At 37.7% G+C, this 18,664-nt stretch overlaps 3 protein-coding genes across 3 annotated transcripts; all 3 read right to left on the bottom strand.

Annotated features, from left to right (window-relative positions):
- Nucleotides 1-47: 47 nt before the first annotated feature.
- Nucleotides 48-1,441, bottom strand: LOC149111606 (uncharacterized). The gene is made up of 2 exons (XM_089290192.1): nucleotides 1,372-1,441; nucleotides 48-757 (listed from the first exon to the last, which is right to left on the bottom strand). Exons 1-2 carry the CDS (start codon nucleotides 1,384-1,386, stop codon nucleotides 218-220), a joined length of 555 nt encoding a protein of 184 aa, XP_089146318.1. The 5' UTR covers nucleotides 1,387-1,441; the 3' UTR covers nucleotides 48-217.
- A 6,771-nt stretch (nucleotides 1,442-8,212) lies between these two features.
- Nucleotides 8,213-9,615, bottom strand: LOC149111605 (uncharacterized). Its single transcript, XM_089290527.1, has 2 exons — nucleotides 9,601-9,615; nucleotides 8,213-9,135 (listed from the first exon to the last, which is right to left on the bottom strand). Exons 1-2 carry the CDS (start codon nucleotides 9,613-9,615, stop codon nucleotides 8,602-8,604), a joined length of 549 nt encoding a protein of 182 aa, XP_089146653.1. The 3' UTR covers nucleotides 8,213-8,601.
- An 8,019-nt stretch (nucleotides 9,616-17,634) lies between these two features.
- LOC149111604 (uncharacterized) lies at nucleotides 17,635-18,607 on the bottom strand. The gene is made up of 2 exons (XM_089288833.1): nucleotides 18,593-18,607; nucleotides 17,635-18,153 (listed from the first exon to the last, which is right to left on the bottom strand). Exons 1-2 carry the CDS (start codon nucleotides 18,605-18,607, stop codon nucleotides 17,635-17,637), a joined length of 534 nt encoding a protein of 177 aa, XP_089144959.1.
- Between the last annotated feature and the right edge of the window lie 57 nt (nucleotides 18,608-18,664).

Genomic DNA, 18,664 nt, shown 5'->3' with positions numbered 1-18,664 from the left:
ACGGTTTGCCTTGGTCAAGACGTTATGCGGGAGAAGATAACTGATCAGAACCTTTGTTAGCGGATTCACCGCTAACAGCATTTAATTTTCTAATAAATATCCTTAAATACTCTTAAAGTGTTACAATTATAAATAAATAAATAAATATTAGGCGGTAAATAATATAAATATCCGCGTGCTCTGAGGCAGTGTTAAATTTAAATCGTGGTTCATCAGTTCACGAAGCACATGAGCATTTTGTCGGAATTGGCTTATTGTCATAAGCTACATAATTTGACGGCGCACATTTCCTCTTGTTACCGGAGTTTGCCATCGAACTAGAACAAGCAGTAAATCGTGCAACCTCCCTACACTCAGGGTATGTTATGAGTCCAGCATGCTTCAGGGTTATCGTCTTGTAGACGCCAGTGTAACATTCAGGTTCGTCATCAAGAGGCTGTCTCTTATGTGGCCAAACATGACTGGCTTCCATCGCTAGGATCACTTTATCAGAGCCTTTGATGATAGATTTACCGCTGACATCGTCACTGAACTGAAACTGTATAGCTTTATGGCCTGATGAATCTGTTTTTGATAATCTAAGGACATCAGCTGAATTCTCTTCTCGTCCAGTTAGATTCTCGTTTGTCTCATTCAAGACTGTGTTTAATTCTTCCTCAGCTAAATCAAGCATTCTTTCAATGTTGTCGTTGCTGGTTGATGTGATAGCTCGGCCATTTCCGTGGTGAAGAAAAACAGCAAGAATAACTGCAATAACCTGCGAGCCGAAAAAACAACACTGTTAGATTAACTGTTAATTAATCAACAAGAAAGATCATCATTAGGTGTTGATGATCAACACCTAACCTCTCTTTACAAGATCAATACACTGTTAAGTAGTCAAGTGTTGAAAATAAAAAAACAACACCGTGAGATTAACTGTCTCTTAATTACCAAGATCGATTCGTAACTTCTCTTTACAAGCTCAATATATTTTCAAGTAAACAGGAGATGAGAATTGAGAAAATCATCAAGTAAATGAAATCGTGTTGATCTAAAACCAAATTCTCAGAACTCTCATTGGAGGAAATCTATGACGCCCTGCAAGGAGATTTGGTATTCTTGGACCTGGAACCAAACAGTTACTTGTAAATTAGGAAAAAATCTTATATTTCAGACTTTAATGATTTTTTTGGACCTACTCACTAAACCGGAGACATTTAGTGTAAATTTAGTTGTAAAATGTTTTCCAACGCAATTGATCTGAATCAATTACTTAATACATAACCTCCTTATTGCTTGGAAAAGTTAAAAAGATATTTGTTAAAGCTAAAACAGTTGGTACATTTATCGTCATTCAGTTTGTCATCAACAGCCAAAAAACAGCGTTACCTTAACAATCTCCATGACTTATTTCTTTTGAGCTTGTGTTTTTACCAGACTTTTAAAAGCGCTCACAACTAGCTAGTGCACCCTATTTGCTGCCCGTCTGTTGTCCCCTTAAATAGGATTTTCACAGGCATGTCCTCATTTCACGCATAATTAAGTAGCCAAAGAAGGAAACTAGTTACGTTCCGCATCATTTATTATTAATGTCATTCCTTCATCAAATTTATTCTGCACACCATTTTATTCCTATTTATAACTAGTTCCTGTGTAGTTTTGCTGATAAAGTAGCTGATATCTAGCATTGTATTGAGTTTTGTAATGTTCAAGATATGAAGGACTGTTTGCACTAACTTTCCAGAACTAAGAAAGTATGATTTTGACTGGGGATTTTGATCAACGGCCTTTAAAATTGCTCTAGTTTGGAGCATTTGGCTAAGAGGCTCAGGTTACAGTGAGGGTGTTTTGAGTAGAATCCCACGCAAAAAAAGTCCAAAATAGTTTAATTTCACTCTTAACACATTTGTCGACTATTCTCAAATTACCCGATTGATGCGATAATGAAAACTTCCGTCTGGAAAATGCATAATTATAACTCAAAGTGATTCTGAAGAACATCTTACACTCTTCAAAAACTACAAAACGGCATCTTTAACCTAAGATTTTATGGTGCAAAAATTGGGAATCAGTAACATTAGCGAAGACTTTAAGCATCCACTTCTTAAACATTTAAAGAATAAGTTGAAAATAAACTTTGTTGAAACTGAATTATTTGTGGCCGTTGTCCACTTATTCGTGCATGTTTTCCGGACAAATAAAACAGCGTGGTTAGGCGCGTGTTCTGTACGTACCTGACCGAATAACAATATTATTGTTCTCTTAGCATAGTTGTCCTGTTCTCCGAGCCAATTCTGGACATTTGGGGCAACCAGTTTTCCTTTATAGTTTTTTTAATTAACGTTTGTTGGAAATGTTGAATACGAATAGAGTGCTTGCTGTGGTTCGCAACTTTGTTGCTTTCATTCACTTACATGGCGGAAGGCGCGAAGAATTCCGCGTTATGACAGGCGGAACATGTTGTTAACTAGATTTCTACTTTAAGGTTTTTTTTTTAACTCAAAATGGTTAGCTGAGAAGGCAGTGTTTTGAAATGAATGAAGCGGTTTGCTGCAAAGGAAGTTTGAATTCCTATTTGTAGGGCGACAAAAGTTCTTGGATCTTTACTTTGAAATTGTTATCTTGGACTATAGTAAGTAGCAAACACGCTTTATTAATCCTTAATAATTCCAATGCTATGGGTGGTAGAAGGTGCTTTTGGTAGCCCAGTGTGTCTTACTAATTTCTAACGCAAGAACAGCATATCGCGGAGTGCAGTGCGGTCATGTTCCACGGTTTTAGAAAGCGATTATTAAACGTCTTGGGCTCACGGCATGTCACACGCTTAACATGTGGACCCACGCTTTGAATTAACTTGTTATTGACGTCACTTGCGAAGAGCTAATCAGAGAAAGGTTCCGACAATTCTAGAGCGTGTCTAAAAGACGGAACAGCAAAATGGTGAAATGGCACTACGGTTAGCCTAAATAGCGCTCTGGTTAGCCTAAATATCACTGTCTCGATAGTGGTTAGCTGTCAATAACAGTGTTATCCTCACAGACACCTGTATCACAACCACATTGACGCTTCAGTACTCGTAGTCCCAATTCGTCATTTCGCCATTTCGTGTTTTAAACATACCCACGTTTCTAAAGTTTCACAATACTGTGGAATCTCGATATAACGAAGGGCCAAGCGACCCTCAAAATATGTTCGCTATAACGAGTTTTCGTTACATCACAGCCGGAGTTCTTTTCCATATATTTTACTATCACTAGAGCAAAGAATACCATTCGTTATACCCATGACTTCGTTAAACCCAGGACTTTGTTAAATAGAGATTCGTTAAATCGAGGTTCCACCGTATGGAGAATTCTGATGGCAAAAGAAAAAAAAACGCAAACCAGATCCACAACTAATTTTTTATAAAGCTAAGTACAAGATGGTGCCGGTTTTCTGTTACTTTACGAGCTGAAAGCGAATGTGCAAAACTCACGAAGTTTTTTCTAAACAGGGCAGAATTTTTTTACTTTCGTCTACAAGTCAGATCATGTCAACCGTAAATAGGCGTGTACGGTTTATTCGAATTTTGCGCTTTTCTACAGGAAAACATAAACAGAAAAGGTCTTTCTTCTTCGCGCAAAGAACTGAGCGCTGTCATCAGAAGCGCCGAAAGCTGCCCTTTTGAAGTTTTGACATTTTTGAAAGGCTTTGCAACCGTAATTGACAGATGTCGATAGTTGGCGCCAGCTTTGCTTCATCTTTGTTCATCTTTTTACCAGTCCATTTCGTTAACATCAAAGACATAGACAGCTGCATGTTGTTTTTATATTTGTAGTGTTTTTCGTCTTCCACTGTATTTTTCATGTACGGCAAGAAATTGTTTTTTTTTTCTCGGTTGTTCGATCGACTTTCCCCCTTGCCTTTAATGTTTTATCAAAAGTTGTTCAAGATCCGTCTTGAGCTGAGTTAAGCTTATGTCAACTCGTCCTCATCGTTCAATTTCGAGAACACATTGCCACTTGTATGAATCAATGGAAACTGCAGTTTAAGAAAAGTATCTTCAGTTCGCTGTTGTTTGGTCAGAAACGCATCTCCATAGAACTTGTTAAGGTTACGAACTGTTTTAGCACTTGTAACAACTTTTTTATTTAGTCGAACCTCATGTCAGTTTAAAATATATGCGTATGTATATGAGATTTTTAAAATGTGCTACTCTGTGCAATTTTTTGACTAATGAATTTGTTGCTCTTGTACTCTATAAACCGAAAACTGGAGGAATATTTCCGTCCAGAAGGCGTTGTCATAAGACTGAGATGTCTGTCTCGGGCGAGTTTACCGCGATAAAATTCTTGTTTAGCGCTCAAATTTCAAGTGTGATTTAAAAGAATGACAGACAATCTATTTTAGCATGAATTAAGCCATTCAACTTAGTATAAGGAAGACTTGTGGGAACTGAAAATTATTCCGGCTAAGTGGTTTGGTGGTTGGTGTAGAATTACAATTGTCAAATGGAGTTTTCCAATCCACTTCCACAACAAAACGCAACACTCCCACCGAATCATTTTTTGCTGAGTCTTATAGCAAGGAGTTATATGACGTGCAAAATTCAGTTAAAGAACAGAGAGCTACTCTTAAATTATCTAAACTTCCTAAAACTGTGAAATATTCTCCTCCAAGCCTTTTCGAGCCGATCGGGTTGCACGGCCGAAAACGAAGTTGGCTTATATTTTGGCGTTTTTTTCCCTGTGTTTTGAGAACGTTAAGTTTTCTGACGTAATAAATCCAATATAACATTTTGTTGCTTGTTTTCTCACGAATCCATTTTTTTCTTGGGGTGGAACAAACGGCCTCAATGGAAGCGATTAGGCCGTGTGATTATTGACTGCAATTGTTGACACCCGTCAATCAGCAATGCTTCAAAAAATAATAACCCAAAGAGCAGAAGCCGAGGATTTTGCTTGCGCTTTGAATTACATAACTCTTAGCACAACAAAGGTAGACAATTTCGGTGAAAGGTTTCTTTTAGAAAAGTTAAAAAAAGAAAAACAGTCGCCTCAATTAATTAGTGTCACATGATTCTTAGACAAAAATCAGGGACGTTTAAAATAGCAAAGAGAGTGATAAAAAGGTTGCATCTTTGCATTTTGTTTTCGCTGATTGAACCCCCAGAATGGACATGAAAGCTCTTCACTTCTAATTCATACTTACGAAAATGCGAACCCATTTTCCTGAACGTGAAGGACACATGGCTCTTAAACTGTTTAATAATTCATCAAGTTAAAACAAAAGAAAACCTAGCTGTGACGGTGTTTGAATATCTGATCTTAAAGGAACTTAGTTAGCCTCCGCCATTTTCGATGACATCGAAATTATTGATATTGCGTGGTGAAGCAAATCCTATTGCCTTACCGTAAGTTCTAAATCTAAATCTAAATATTATAACGTCGGCGACATCCAGAGGACATCACGCCAACTCTGAAACATTAAAATGATAATAAAAACTAAAACTACAAATAAAACTAATAAAAACTGCAATTAAAAATAACCTTACAAAGTTTACTTTTAAAAATAGGGAGAGATTGACTGGAACAGTTTCTTTCGGGAGTTTGTTCCATTCAGCCATCGTCCTTTGAAAGAAAGAAAATCTAAAAACATCCTTGTGTACTTTCGGTACAACAAACTTAAAGTCATGGCGTCCCCGTGTTCTCCCTTCTCTATTTGGAATCAAATAGTCCTCCCATTTCCTGTATAAGAAATTATGGCACATCTTATACAAAACGGACAGCCTCGTGTGTCTTCTCATTGTTTCTAATCTGCGAGCAGGCTCACCTTTGAGTCACGAGCGCGAGCGGCGAAGGGCAAAGCGATCCGGCGGGAAGGAGTCTGGTGAAGAGGCCGCGCGCGCTTGTGCTCCAGCGTGAGCCTGTTCGCAAGCGACATTGTTTCAAGTGTATCCCACTTTAAATCTTGCAACATTTCCGTCACGCTCGCTAATCGATCGCAATTTCCTGTGACAAAGCGAGCAGCTTTTCTCTGTACTATTTCTAGAGCGGCTTTATCTTTCTGGTGGTGCGAGTCCCATGCACTACAAGCATACTGGAGCTTTGGTCTCACAAGAGTCGTGTACGCGGTTTCTTTCACCGCCTTTGCACAGTTGCACAGATTGCGTCTAAAACAAGTCCCAAGACTTTATTGGCACTTTGATGAGATCTCATCAGTGTATGGGGACCACCTCATTTTGTTGTCAAGCATTACTCCAATGGCCAGATAAGGGTGAGAATTCACTTCTTTAAGAATTTGTCCACAGAATACATATTCCCGCTTTGGTGGATCTCTTTTGTTGCAAGGCACATGATCTTGCTCTTTGAAGGGTTGAATTCCATGTTCCACTTTTGTTGCCAGACTTCCAATGTAAATAAATTATCCTGAAGATCAGCTGCATCGATCTTCATCACAACAGATTATTCCATATAACAATGCATCATCAGCAAAAAGTCTAACCGTAGAGTTAAGACCACCAGGTAAATCATTTAAATGCATTAAGAACAGTAACGGTCCCAAGACCGTTCCCTGGGGGAACGCCGGATGCCGTGACTACAGAAGCAGATGATCCCCCTTGATTACTACTGATTGGGTACGCTGTGCTAGGCACGATTCGAACCAGTTAAGTAGTGAGCCATGACCTCCTAATCAAGTTACCAACTTTAAGGTCTTGGATATCTGTGCCCTCTTTTCCTAGTTTATTGATGTGTGACCACAAAGCCTTTGGGTTTCGTTTCATGGATTCATCGAGAAAATCAGAAAGATTATTGTCTCTGGACCTATTCAAGTTCTTGTGTAATTGTTTCCTTTCCAAACTGAACTAATTCGGTCAGACTGGCTTCCAGATTTCTTTGCCCTGTTGAATAACCTTTGCTTTATCCTGGTCTGTCCACGCAAACTACGACTGAATCACGATATATTATGGCGTTAAGTAGTGAACTTGTGCGGTATGCAAGAATCCAATATGCTAGTCAGCCGTTGTTGAAACAAGTTCCACTTTGTATCCACGGATTTGCTCTTCATTGCTTCGAAGTTATCTGCAAATTCTTGCAGTTCTTTCTTTATGCGTGTGTTATCTGCTCTCTTCCTTATGTACGTTTGGGTGGTTTTTTCTTGTTTACTTCAAAGAGTACCATATCATGATCGCTTATTTCCGGGATGACTCTGACATTATAAACAATTATTGGATGAGATTTTTGTGATATCCAGGAAAATTAAGGTCGAGGTAGGGGTTATCAGCCGAGGCCGAAGGCTGTGGCTGATAGCCCTTACCGAGACCTTGGTTATTTCTCTGATGCTTAGGATGTACAAGTATTGCTGCCATTTATGCAAAGGGTCTGTTGGCATAAGACCTTTACTATTTCATTTTTCCTTGTTTTACCCATTTCTGAACACTTCCATGTCCGTCAAAAATATACCGCGGCGCGTCGTGTTTTAACTCTGTTGTCGGTGCTTGAATATGTGGCAAGACATGGTCTCTCGCATTTTTCCCGTCCCGTTTCCCGCATTTTACGCCTGCTATTCAGGCTAATGTTTATTTCCCTCTATCCCGTAACTGACCAAGTAAATTCTTCCTTATATTCAATAACACCCTGAAAATTTCCACCTTAGCCTACATGTACTTACGGTTTATGTTCCAATTTGGCCACCATCTTCTTGCCATGCTTGCTAAATAACATCCATCTCTGCATGCACATTAAAACTTGGTTGGTGATTCATTGTTAACTATAGCCTGCTTTCTTCACTTCTTCATGTTTACCGTGCACAAACATTGAAAGTAACTGCGATTTTGTTACTTCTCCCCCAATCCCCATAGTAGAGTCTGACACTTGGCCTTTTCTTATTGAGTACAGTTTAAGTAAGAACAGATAGAGAATTAATTTCACTGTAAAATGATTTATTAATTGAATACTTTAAACTGATCATGACAATTTTTTTTACAAAAGTTCAATAAAACTCGCATTCTTAGAAAACTGAAATGTGAAGCTATATAGCTTTACATTCTAGACGCTGCGTAATCAATGTTAAATACTGTACAAACTGCAGCATCAACTGTCATTTAATGTACATAATTTTAATATTTATTCTCTGTTCTTTGCAGTGTACATAACTTTATGTTTATTTGTAAATGAATAAAGAAGAAAAGAAACACTGTTAAAACTCACATTCTTGGCATCCCTCAATTTTCAAAGCCCAAATCTGCCGATTTAGTTCTTTTTTTTTTTAGAACTTTAGTTTTCTTTTTTTGAGAATGAATAAAGTCTTAGCAATATTGTAGTGTCTAAGCTAGCGATTGCAACAAGGTAGATTACAACAAGGTCGACTGAGGAGACCCTGTCGTACTGAGCGTTATACTTATGCAGAATAATAAAATGGTATCATGAACATTTCCTAAAAACAGTGTTTATTTTCCTCGCTAATGTTTCGTTTAAGACAATGCCACAGAAGCTTAGCTTCTACTGTCTCTAATAATTTTCTTATAAATATCCTTAAATACACTTAAACCGTTACAGTTTTGAGTAATCTTTGCCGGTCAATAATTTAAATATCCTTTTGTTCCTGACGCAGTGTTCAATACATTCATGATTTATCAGTTCACCGAGCGCATGAGCATTTTGTCGGAATTGTAACATTGTAGTGAGGATAATACTCGTAATGTGATGGCTCACATTTCCTCTTGTTGCCGTGGTTTGCCATCGAACCAGAACAAGCAGTATATAGCGCAACAGGGCTACACTTAGGGGATGTTATGTTGAGTCCAGGGTAAGTTATGTAGTAGCCAGTGTAACATTCAGGCTCGTCATCAAGAGACCTCTTGTGTTTCCAAACAGGATTGGCTTTCATCGGTAAAATCACGTTATCAGAACCTTTTTTGGCAGATTCCCCGCGGACATCATCACTGAACTGAGACTGTGCTGCTTCATGGCGTGTTGAATCTGGTTTTGATAATCTAAGGACATCAGCTGGATTCTCTTCTCGTTCAGTTGGATTCTCATTTGCCTCATTCAAGACTGTGTTTAATTCTTCCTCAGCTAAATCAAGCATTCTTTCAATGTTGTCGTTGCTGGTTGATGTGATAACTCGGCCATTTCCGCGGTGAAGAAAAACAGTAAGAATAACTGCAATAACCTGGGAGCGGAAACATAGCACCGTAAGATTAACAGTTAATTCATTACCAAGAAAGATCAACATCTAACCTCTCCATACAAGATCAATACACTGTTAAGTAGGCAGGTGACGAGAATATAGAAAATTATCAAATAAATGAAATCGTGTTGATCTCACGCCAAATTCACAGGACACTCATTAGAAGAAATCTGTAGTAACGTGTGAGGAGAACTAATATTCTAATACCTGAGACCAAACAGTTAACTTGGAACTAAGGAACGATCTTTGTGGAGAAGTTTTGGTTTTTAAACTCCTTTATAATAGTTGTGATTAAAAATAATTTCTCCATGTAAACAAAGTTGGAATATACTTCCAACATATTTAGTTTGAATCAGTTACGTGGTCCCTTTAGTTTTCAAAATTAAATGGACTTTTGGATAAACCTTTCTGTAAAGTTGTAAGCAATTAACTAAAACGTATTCTTACCTTAAAAATCTCCATGACTTATTTTCTTATGAGATTGAAGCTTTTTTTTCCAAGACTTACTTGTATATATATGTTGTCTGTTCTTCTCGGAGAAGATTTCAAGACTTTGAACTGATTTCTAGCAGAATAACTCTCCCCTTAAATACAATTTTCAGCGCTCCTGATTTGGCGCTGTAGGCCTAGGCAATAATTAGAAAGGGAAAACACCGGGGATTGTCCAAAATTACAAATTTATTTTGGAGACCGTTTCTTCCTCGTGTATGTTACTTTAGAGTTTCTGTGATAACGTATTCGATTCTTTACATTGTGGGAACGTTTCTGATGTTATAGCTGTGAAGTGCTTTAAGCAACTACTTCCTTTAATTCCAGTAGTAAACTGAGAACAGGAATCTTAAGATAAGGGCCAATCAAATAGCTCCATTTTGAAATATACGCACGAGATATCACACTACTCAAGTTACACTGGAGATAATTTTAGCTGAATCACACACAACGGAAGTCCAAAATAGTTTGACTTTTAAAGATTTATCTATTTTAAAATTTACTGAACTATCTGTGCGATAAGTTCTAATTCTGTGGTTTTGCTGTTATATAGCACCCACAGAATTCTGCGAATCCAGACTGAAATTTTCATTTATTTTTTTCTTTATTACTTTAAATTCTATTAATCAGGAGATTTTCTTAGTTTAATGGCAGGCAAGAGGGACCTGAATTCCAGTCCGTAGAGCGAGGAAAGTTTTGGATAGCAAAAGTGTGATTTTTAGATTTTTAGACGGGTATTACATGACGCAGTTGTTGACAATCGTACTGTAACATTACAAACTCCTGTGCCTTGATTAATTTATAAATATCAATAAATACGGCTGATTTATAAACGTTTTATTCCTTACAGTTTTAAAGTCGCACATAAACCAGAGGAGTTCATTAAATTGTACAACATACAGAAATCATACATTGAAGGCGTCATCAGACCACTAGGAAACTTACAGGAGAGAAAAAATTAGATAAATTTTAGCAAAGTTAATTTACAAATATTACTTTGTCTCTCGCAGTTTTCGAAACTGTAAACCATCTAAAAGCAAAAAAAAACACTTCCTGTAAGTCTTAACATGATATCAAAATACGATACTTAGTCAAATATTTTGATGGGATATACGATCCCGCCTTGTAACTAAGTAATAGCAGCAAAATGAAAGAAACTGTCCCGAAATTTCCTTTTCCTTATAGTTATAGACTGAGTTTTTATATTTTAGCAAGAAATCATGAGCTACAGGTCTGTAAAGAGTCTTAAACTATTTTCGTCTAATTAGGCGTCCCTTACTCGATTGCATTAAGTGGCTAGGTGATGACGCTATTTTCGATGATTTATATCCGCCTTTTAAGGTGGCTCAAAACAGTTTCCAGCACTTAGATTTTGATGGGTCGTTATAACCACTGTTAATCACTTGATGCTACAATCTTGGTATCAAAAAACTGCCCAATCATCTGCTAACACGTTGTTATCATTTTTGTGACACAATAGATTACCATAGGAAGAGTATGACCTGCTAAAAACACCCTTAATTACAGCTTTAGTGGCTTATAATTCAAAAACGGCAGGGTGAATATTTTTTATACTATCAAATTTTGATAAGCATGATAAGACGCAACTTTTGGCAAAGCTTAAAACAATTCTGTACATAGGGCTCAGAGCCACCGTAGATTTTCGAAACTTTAAGGTGGCTCTGCACCCTACGTACAGATTTTTAACAAAAGTTGCATCTTATCATGCTTATCAAAATTTGATAATACAAAAAACAAAAATTCACCATGCCGGTTTTTGAATTATAAGCCCCTGAACTGAAACGATGGAATTTTGTCTTAAATTTGTTTTGAACTGCTCATCTGATTGCCTAATGCGATGTAGATTTGACTGGAGCTCAAAATGGCTTAATCTAAACTGCTAAACACCACTCTAGATGTAGTGTTAATTTCATACAAATGTAGCGAACTTTACGTTTTTAAAACAAGAAGATCACGAATTGATGCTAGTTTGGTTTTGACTTTTCACCAAACAGTGATGAACGTGTTTCCGTGTTCGTATCGTAGCTTATCTTGGCAGTTGGTTTTCTTTACTAAATTTTAAAATGAACAAACCTTTGCTGGTTGACCAATTTGGTCACGTATTTACATCAATTATACAACGAGTTCAGGCATTTAGATACTAATGAGTTGACTTAAATCATCATATATTCACCAAGCAGAAGAGTAATAACTGTTTTATCCAAAAAAAAAGAAAAAAGAAAAAGAAAAACAACCAATAAACATTGGAAATTCGTGCCAATTTTTTATAAAGAAAAGACCGGGAGGAGATAACTGAACATGGACTGAAACACAACGGCTTTTAAACCAATCAAAGCTCTAGAAATGCATCAGCCATTTTTTATATTTTATCAACCTGATTGGTGGTCCCCGTTTATATTTACTTTTTTTCATATTCATGGAGTCTCACTCACAGATTTCAACCAACAGGAAATGATCCTTCACCAGTCGTACTGGTTATAAGATGGAATAAAAAGTTCATAGCAGGTTATGATTTTATAAATGATGCTCTTTTAAGATTCGGATACTCCTGGATTTTAACAAAGATATCATGGTAAATTCACATTTCTTCCGCAACAAAATTGAGAATTTAGCTATAAAAAGTGAAGGATTTCTCATTGTTTAATCATCCGAAGAATTACCCACAAGCCCTTTACCTCTGCACTTCCATTCTCTTATGGTGCGTTGGCGTTAGTAATGGTATGAATTGGAGAGCAATGATGGATTTATATACTGTAAGTTGTGTCTGAAAATGCCCTCAAAACTGCACAAGCAAGTACAAGATAAAAGAATTTTCAAATTTCTTCAAAAATGGTGTTTCGTTCGCAAGCGATTGGTTTAAACGAGTCACGTGACTGAATATGCCCCAGTATCGGAGTGATGTTCCCCAATTGTCAAATCGCGCGTGTTGCAAAAAATATTTGAAGGATAATAAACACAATAGCCTCTATCTGGCTCTGAAAATATGCTCGAATATTTTTCCATGGACATTGTCTGTTCCGAGAAACGAACGTCCAGTTTCCTTCGACCATCGCCCTCGGAAAACTGTTTGCTTCTCGAAACAGATAATATCCAAGGACCGATATCCGAGCATATTTTCGCGCCAAAGGGGGGCTATTGTTTATATATGTTATTGATTGTTTAGCCTTAAGACTAATTTACACGCTACAATTTATCCGTCCCAGTTTTTGCTTTAGTTTTAAATAAAGCGAAAAAAAAATAAAAATAAAAATAAAAATTGCTTGGAAGATGCCCGATTTGTAATATATTTTCTGAAATAAAGCGGGACGATTTTTTATCTGCCCTATCACTTTCTAATAAAATGTTTGGCCCAATCGGAGCAACAAATCGTATTTTAGGAATCAGCTGCATGGTCTCACAAAGGTTTTACGAATACAATTTATTACATAAATAAGTCCATTTTACAAAATCTCAAAATAATATTGTACTCTAGATGAACTGAAATTTAAGGGTTGAAGTCGTACTTTCTCCGTCCACTACTCCTGCATGATTGCAGTCAGGAGCCATAATCGGGGACGGAGACCGTAAGTCTTGGGATCCGCGCGCACCTATGATATGGGACAATTTTTCTATTTTTAGAACAAATTGCGCCATCCTGACGTCATATATCCGCGCGGATCCGCGCGCGTGTCGGGGGCTCTCGCGCGGATGTTGTCACGTTGAGTGATCAAATGGTGAGAGCTGCGAGATTCTCTTGCAGATTTTTCACAGCGATGGTAGGGAATAAGGCAGGGAATAAGAACCAGGACTCTTATATGTAGTTTTATGCTCTGAGCTAATGGAAAAGGTGAGTTTTTTTATTTTTTTTCGCGCTGTGAATGAATAATATCTGCTCGCGCTAGTTGTACGCGTCAGTTTTTCGTTTGTTTTGTGAAGAAAAGTTATGTAAGAAAACTCTTTACTCTGGTATCGAGTTGATTTGTGAGTTTCCCAAAAAATGTTAATCATAACCATACCCTGTTTTTGATAGTTTCTTATGGTTTCTGTTTGCTTGGCGAGTTTGCAAAAGTTTTTGAGAGGAAAGTCTGACGCGTACATTCAGTAGCTCATTTGCATAGTGCAGCGCGCGCTCTTTCAAGTCCGAGTCGGTGTTTTCAATTGTCAACAAACCTTGACAAAGATTTATTTCGTGGTCTTTTGTGCCGAGATGCTGCAACAGTTTTCACGAACGCCAAAAGGCTACTAACATCATGAGTGTTTCTTTAACATGCTGAAATTTTACACTGCGAAAACAAAATAGACAAGGAGTTTTGATAACTCAACCAACGAAATCGAAATCGTTATTCGAGTTGATTAAAGAAAGCGTCATCGTAACTTTGCTGATTATTTCTGCTGTATTCACATATTTTCAGCTAAGCTTTTAATATGTTCTCAAACATTTATCAACCTTAAACATATTTAGAAACTAGAGATATTATATGAGTTCGATGTACGTTTTCACAAAAGTGGGAAGCCCAATTTGTCATGTTTTACTGACTGTACAAAACACGCATCGGCGGGCGCTCTTATTCATCGACAACAGACAATTATTTTTACACAAACAAAACTGAGCAGCATCTACAGACATAAACTTTATTGTCGCTTATTGGGCCTTGATAAAACATGAAGCGTTGCTTACAATTCAGGCGAAACTCAAACTTGCAATTACTTTTTTTTGTTTTACTTTTCGGTCGAGATAGACTCTGGCGAAATCCTCGCAAGCCTGTGGCAAGAGGAGGGAAACTTTGAAGTCCTGAAACGCTGCTATATCCAAGCATACAACTATTTTTTTGCTGTGGTTTGGAAGAGCTGTTAATCTTCAACATATGTGAAACTTAGAGTGGAGTAATGTACAGCTCATGTAAAAGAAGCATCCGTCGGAACACAACTTGGTCAGCGATATCATATCTAAGCTTAAAGCGGAACATACCTAATTTCGATACTGTCTTACTTCACTCAAACTGGAGCAGCTTACGACGAAAATACTTAAGCAAAATTCCAACAGACGTAAACGCGTTGAGTTGTGGGCCAAAAACATGACAAAATGTCGGGAATTTCGGACGCCATTTCCCCCGCGCGACATCCGCAAAAATCCTCGCAGCATGTACGCGCGTGTGCCTCAGGCGATGGCGCAATTTGTTCTAAAAATAGAATTATTGTCCCATATCATGGGGACAACCCCAATACTAGAAATGGCGCGCGCTTACGGTCTCCGTCCCCGATTATGGCTCCTGTTGCAGTCCATTTTACATCAGTATAAAATACTGCACAAATTACTCTTGTATAGAGAAATAATGTAACATTAATTAGCATAAGATATAATTAACTTTACAATTGTTCTAATATAAATACAAAAAAATGCAACATTAATTAGCATATAATATATAACTTTTTACAATTGTTCTAATAGCATAAAACATATAACTTTACAATTGTTCTAATATAGATACAAAATAAAAAACGAAACTCTGTTAAGCCTAAGATTCCTGGTATCTCGCAATTTTCAATGTCAAACCTGCTTGATTGATATATTTTTCTTGTAAGAATCTATCTTAGAGGCGGCGGGCTGTTTTTGCCATGATGCGGCGGAGGGGAAGTTGTCTTTCCTGCTGCTGGTCCGTCAGTAATTTGAAAACTGGACAGGGCTAAAAACTAACTCAGAAGGATTACCGTAAAGCTTTGCTTTGAGTTGATTAAATTCTATTTCTAAATTCATTGAAGTAATCAATTGATAAGAATGAATTATACCAGGGCGTTAAAGCAAAGCATCTTGGTGGGAAATTACATTCACCCTAGCACAATATTAACAGTGTTTACTTTTGTTAAAACTATACCAGAGAAGCCCAGCTTCTACGGTTTCTAATAATTTTCTAATAAATATCGTTAAATACTCTTTAACTGTCGCATTTTCAAATAATGTTTGCAGGTCAATAATCTAAATATCCGTGTGTATTACAATCGTGACGTGTTATTTTACGCGGCGCATGAACAGCTTTTAGCAAATACGCCCAACTGATTGGTGCCATCATCACCGCGGATGAGAATCGTCGTCAACGACGCCACACATAACCTCTTGCTGTTCTTGTTGCTTGATATTGAACTGGTACAACCGGTAAGAGAAACTTTCCTACAAATTGGAAATGTTGCGAGTCCACTGCTTGCCAGCTGGACCGTCTGGTAGTTACCAGAGTAACAAGGGCCTACATGAGACCTCTTCTGTCTCAAAACGGACTGGCTTCCTTCGGTTGGATCATGTTACCTGAAATATGCTTAGCCAGCTGTGATGCATGGTGGGACGACAGGTTCGGCACGTTCCCTAAAGCCTGGTTCTCACTAGCGATGCAGGCACAAGCGCAAGCACAAGCGCAAGCAATAGGGATGACCCAAGTGAAAATGAAAATCGACGCAAACGCAAGGAGAAGCAAAATCATCCGAACATTCCGAACTGTTTAGGCGCGAGATAATCCAGTGTGGATCCAGTGTTTTCACTGGCCAAACATATCCACGTGTGGTAAATATCCTTGTGCTTGTGTTATGCCTGAGCGGTATTTTGTTATTACTAATTGCAGCGCAAACGCAAGCATAAGCGCAAACACACGAAAAAAGAAAATTCTGTGTCTATGCCTGCGTCAAGGCCGTTTTCACGGTGAAATAAGAATTGTTAGTTTGCGCTTGTGATTGCGTCGCTAGTGAAATCAGGCTTAATCAAAGCCACTGGTCCGTTGTGGACTGGATCAAGAGCACTCAAGAATCCTGGTGCCCAGTCCCCAGATCAGTCTGATCTGTCGGTTTTGTGTTTCGTGAGCGTTACCCTCCGTCGAAGCATCCATGAATTTCTATGGCGTTTCTCGCCCTCTAACCTCCCTTTCATTAAGAAAGAAGGGCAGTGTTTTCTTAAGCTGAAATACGTTTGGTCTAGTAACAATTTTTCAACCGAAACAAGGTATATATGTTGGACTGCAGCTTGCAGCGACAAAGTATTCCAAACTTAAAATTTCTCCTCTTGGCAAACCAAACTAGGACTGGGAAAGCTAATTTTCTGGTTGAAGTGAAATCATACAAGATGACGGTAGACTGAAAGTCAAATAAACTTTCTCTTTAATAACTTTCTTTAATTAAAAAGATATTATCAGAGGATTATAATATAACTAACATTTGTCTTGTTGACCCTATAAATAAAGTCATATTTATTTTATTATTAAATATTTATTTATCATAAATAACAATCGTCCTCTAAGAACTGAAGTGCTGACCGTGAAGCTAGACTGTGTCTGTCAGCCACTTCTCATCTTTTCCCGCCAACAGCATAAACTACGGTATCAATAATAACATCAGTTTCTTATTGTAAATAATAAAAGCAATGAAGATGGACACTGTTAAACGTCAGTTTTTTCGCAAGTCTACCTTCAAAGTCTAACCTGCTGATTGATTTTCTACTTTTGTTAGTTTTGAAGTGAATTAAAATTAAGTGGTGCTGAGGCTACCTCAACATCAAAGATTGAGAGAGAGCTAGGTTACAGTGTAGCTGACTGACCCGCAGACCGACCAAAGCAGACAGCTGGAAAGCTGCCATGAAAACTACCCCACAAATTATTTGTTATGAGAATTTCCGCAGTGCTTTACTTTGCGGTCAATTATACTTAACATAGTTTCTTTCTACATCGTTTTATTCCTGACTAAATTCATTTAAGTCGGTTGTCGAAAACAAAAAGTATACCTGGGTGTCTTACCTTAAAAACTTCTCGACCAAAAACGACATTTACCCAGGCAGATTCAATTTAACAGTGTTGACCCTCGCTGTCTTTGTGTTGTTAAAACAATGTCATAAAAGCTCAGCTTTTATCCATTATCGATATATTAAAAAACTAACATATTATAATACAATGCTTTCCGGTCAATAATTTAAATATCCCTGTGTTCCTGACGCAGTGTAAGCTACAATCATGATGCATTTCACACAGCGCATGAGCATTGTCTAGGAAATACTCTTGTCTCATCGGCCCCGTTTGCTAGGCGGACGCTGACAGTCTTGTGATTCGATCCCACACATTTTCTCCTGCCAAACTTTGCAATGGATCTTCCACAACCGGTAAACGAAACTTGCCTACAAATGGGGAATGTTGCGAGTCCACCGCTTGCCAGCTGGACCGTCTGGCGTTTGCCAGTGTAACACGAGCCTACATGAGACCCCTTCTGTCTCAAAACAGGACTGGCTTCCTTCCGTTGGATCATGTTATCTGAACTGAACTGAAACTGTACTGCTTCATGGCTTGATGAATCTGGTTCTGATAATCTAAGGAAATCAGCTGGATTCTCTTCTCGTTCAGTTGTCCTCTTATTTGTCTCATTCAAGACTGTGTTTGATTCTTCCTTAGCTAAATTAAGCATTCTTTCAATATCGTCGTTGCTGGTTAATGTTATAGCTCGGCCATTTCCATGGTGAAGAAAAACAGCGAGAATAGCTGCAATAACCTGCGAACCGAAAAACAAAACAGTGAGATTAACTGTTTACTAATTGTCAAAAAGATCAACAAATAAACCGTCACTTACAAGATCTATACACTGTTAAATAGGCACGTGACGAGAATAAAGAAAATCATCAAGTAAATAAAACTAATTGTGTTATCTATCGACAAATTCTTAGAACTGTGATGAGAAGAAATCTATGGCAACCTGTAAAGAGAACGGATCCTCTAAGACCTGGTACCCAACAGTTGATTTATCATGATTTTTGAGACCATGGCGTTTCTTTACTTTTACAACATTTTGACTGAGAAACTAAAAGAGGAGAAATTAAGACTATTTTGTATGTTGACGAAGTACTAAAATATTGTCCAAAGTATTAGATCTGAATCAATAAAGATTAACAACCAAGTCATTTCAGTCATCAACAACCAAGACGTCTTTTTACCTTAATAATCTCCATGACCTATTTCTTTTGACTTTTTTGGTTTGTCACTAACGTTAACTTGTATATATGTTG

The sequence above is a fragment of the Orbicella faveolata genome, unplaced genomic scaffold (genome assembly GCF_042242905.1).
Source record: "Orbicella faveolata isolate gen_17 unplaced genomic scaffold, um_ofav_v1 contig_2, whole genome shotgun sequence".
Taxonomy (NCBI): Eukaryota; Metazoa; Cnidaria; class Anthozoa; order Scleractinia; family Merulinidae; genus Orbicella; species Orbicella faveolata.
Note: the sequence above shows the minus strand (reverse complement) of the source record. Positions and strands in the feature narration are given on the sequence as shown.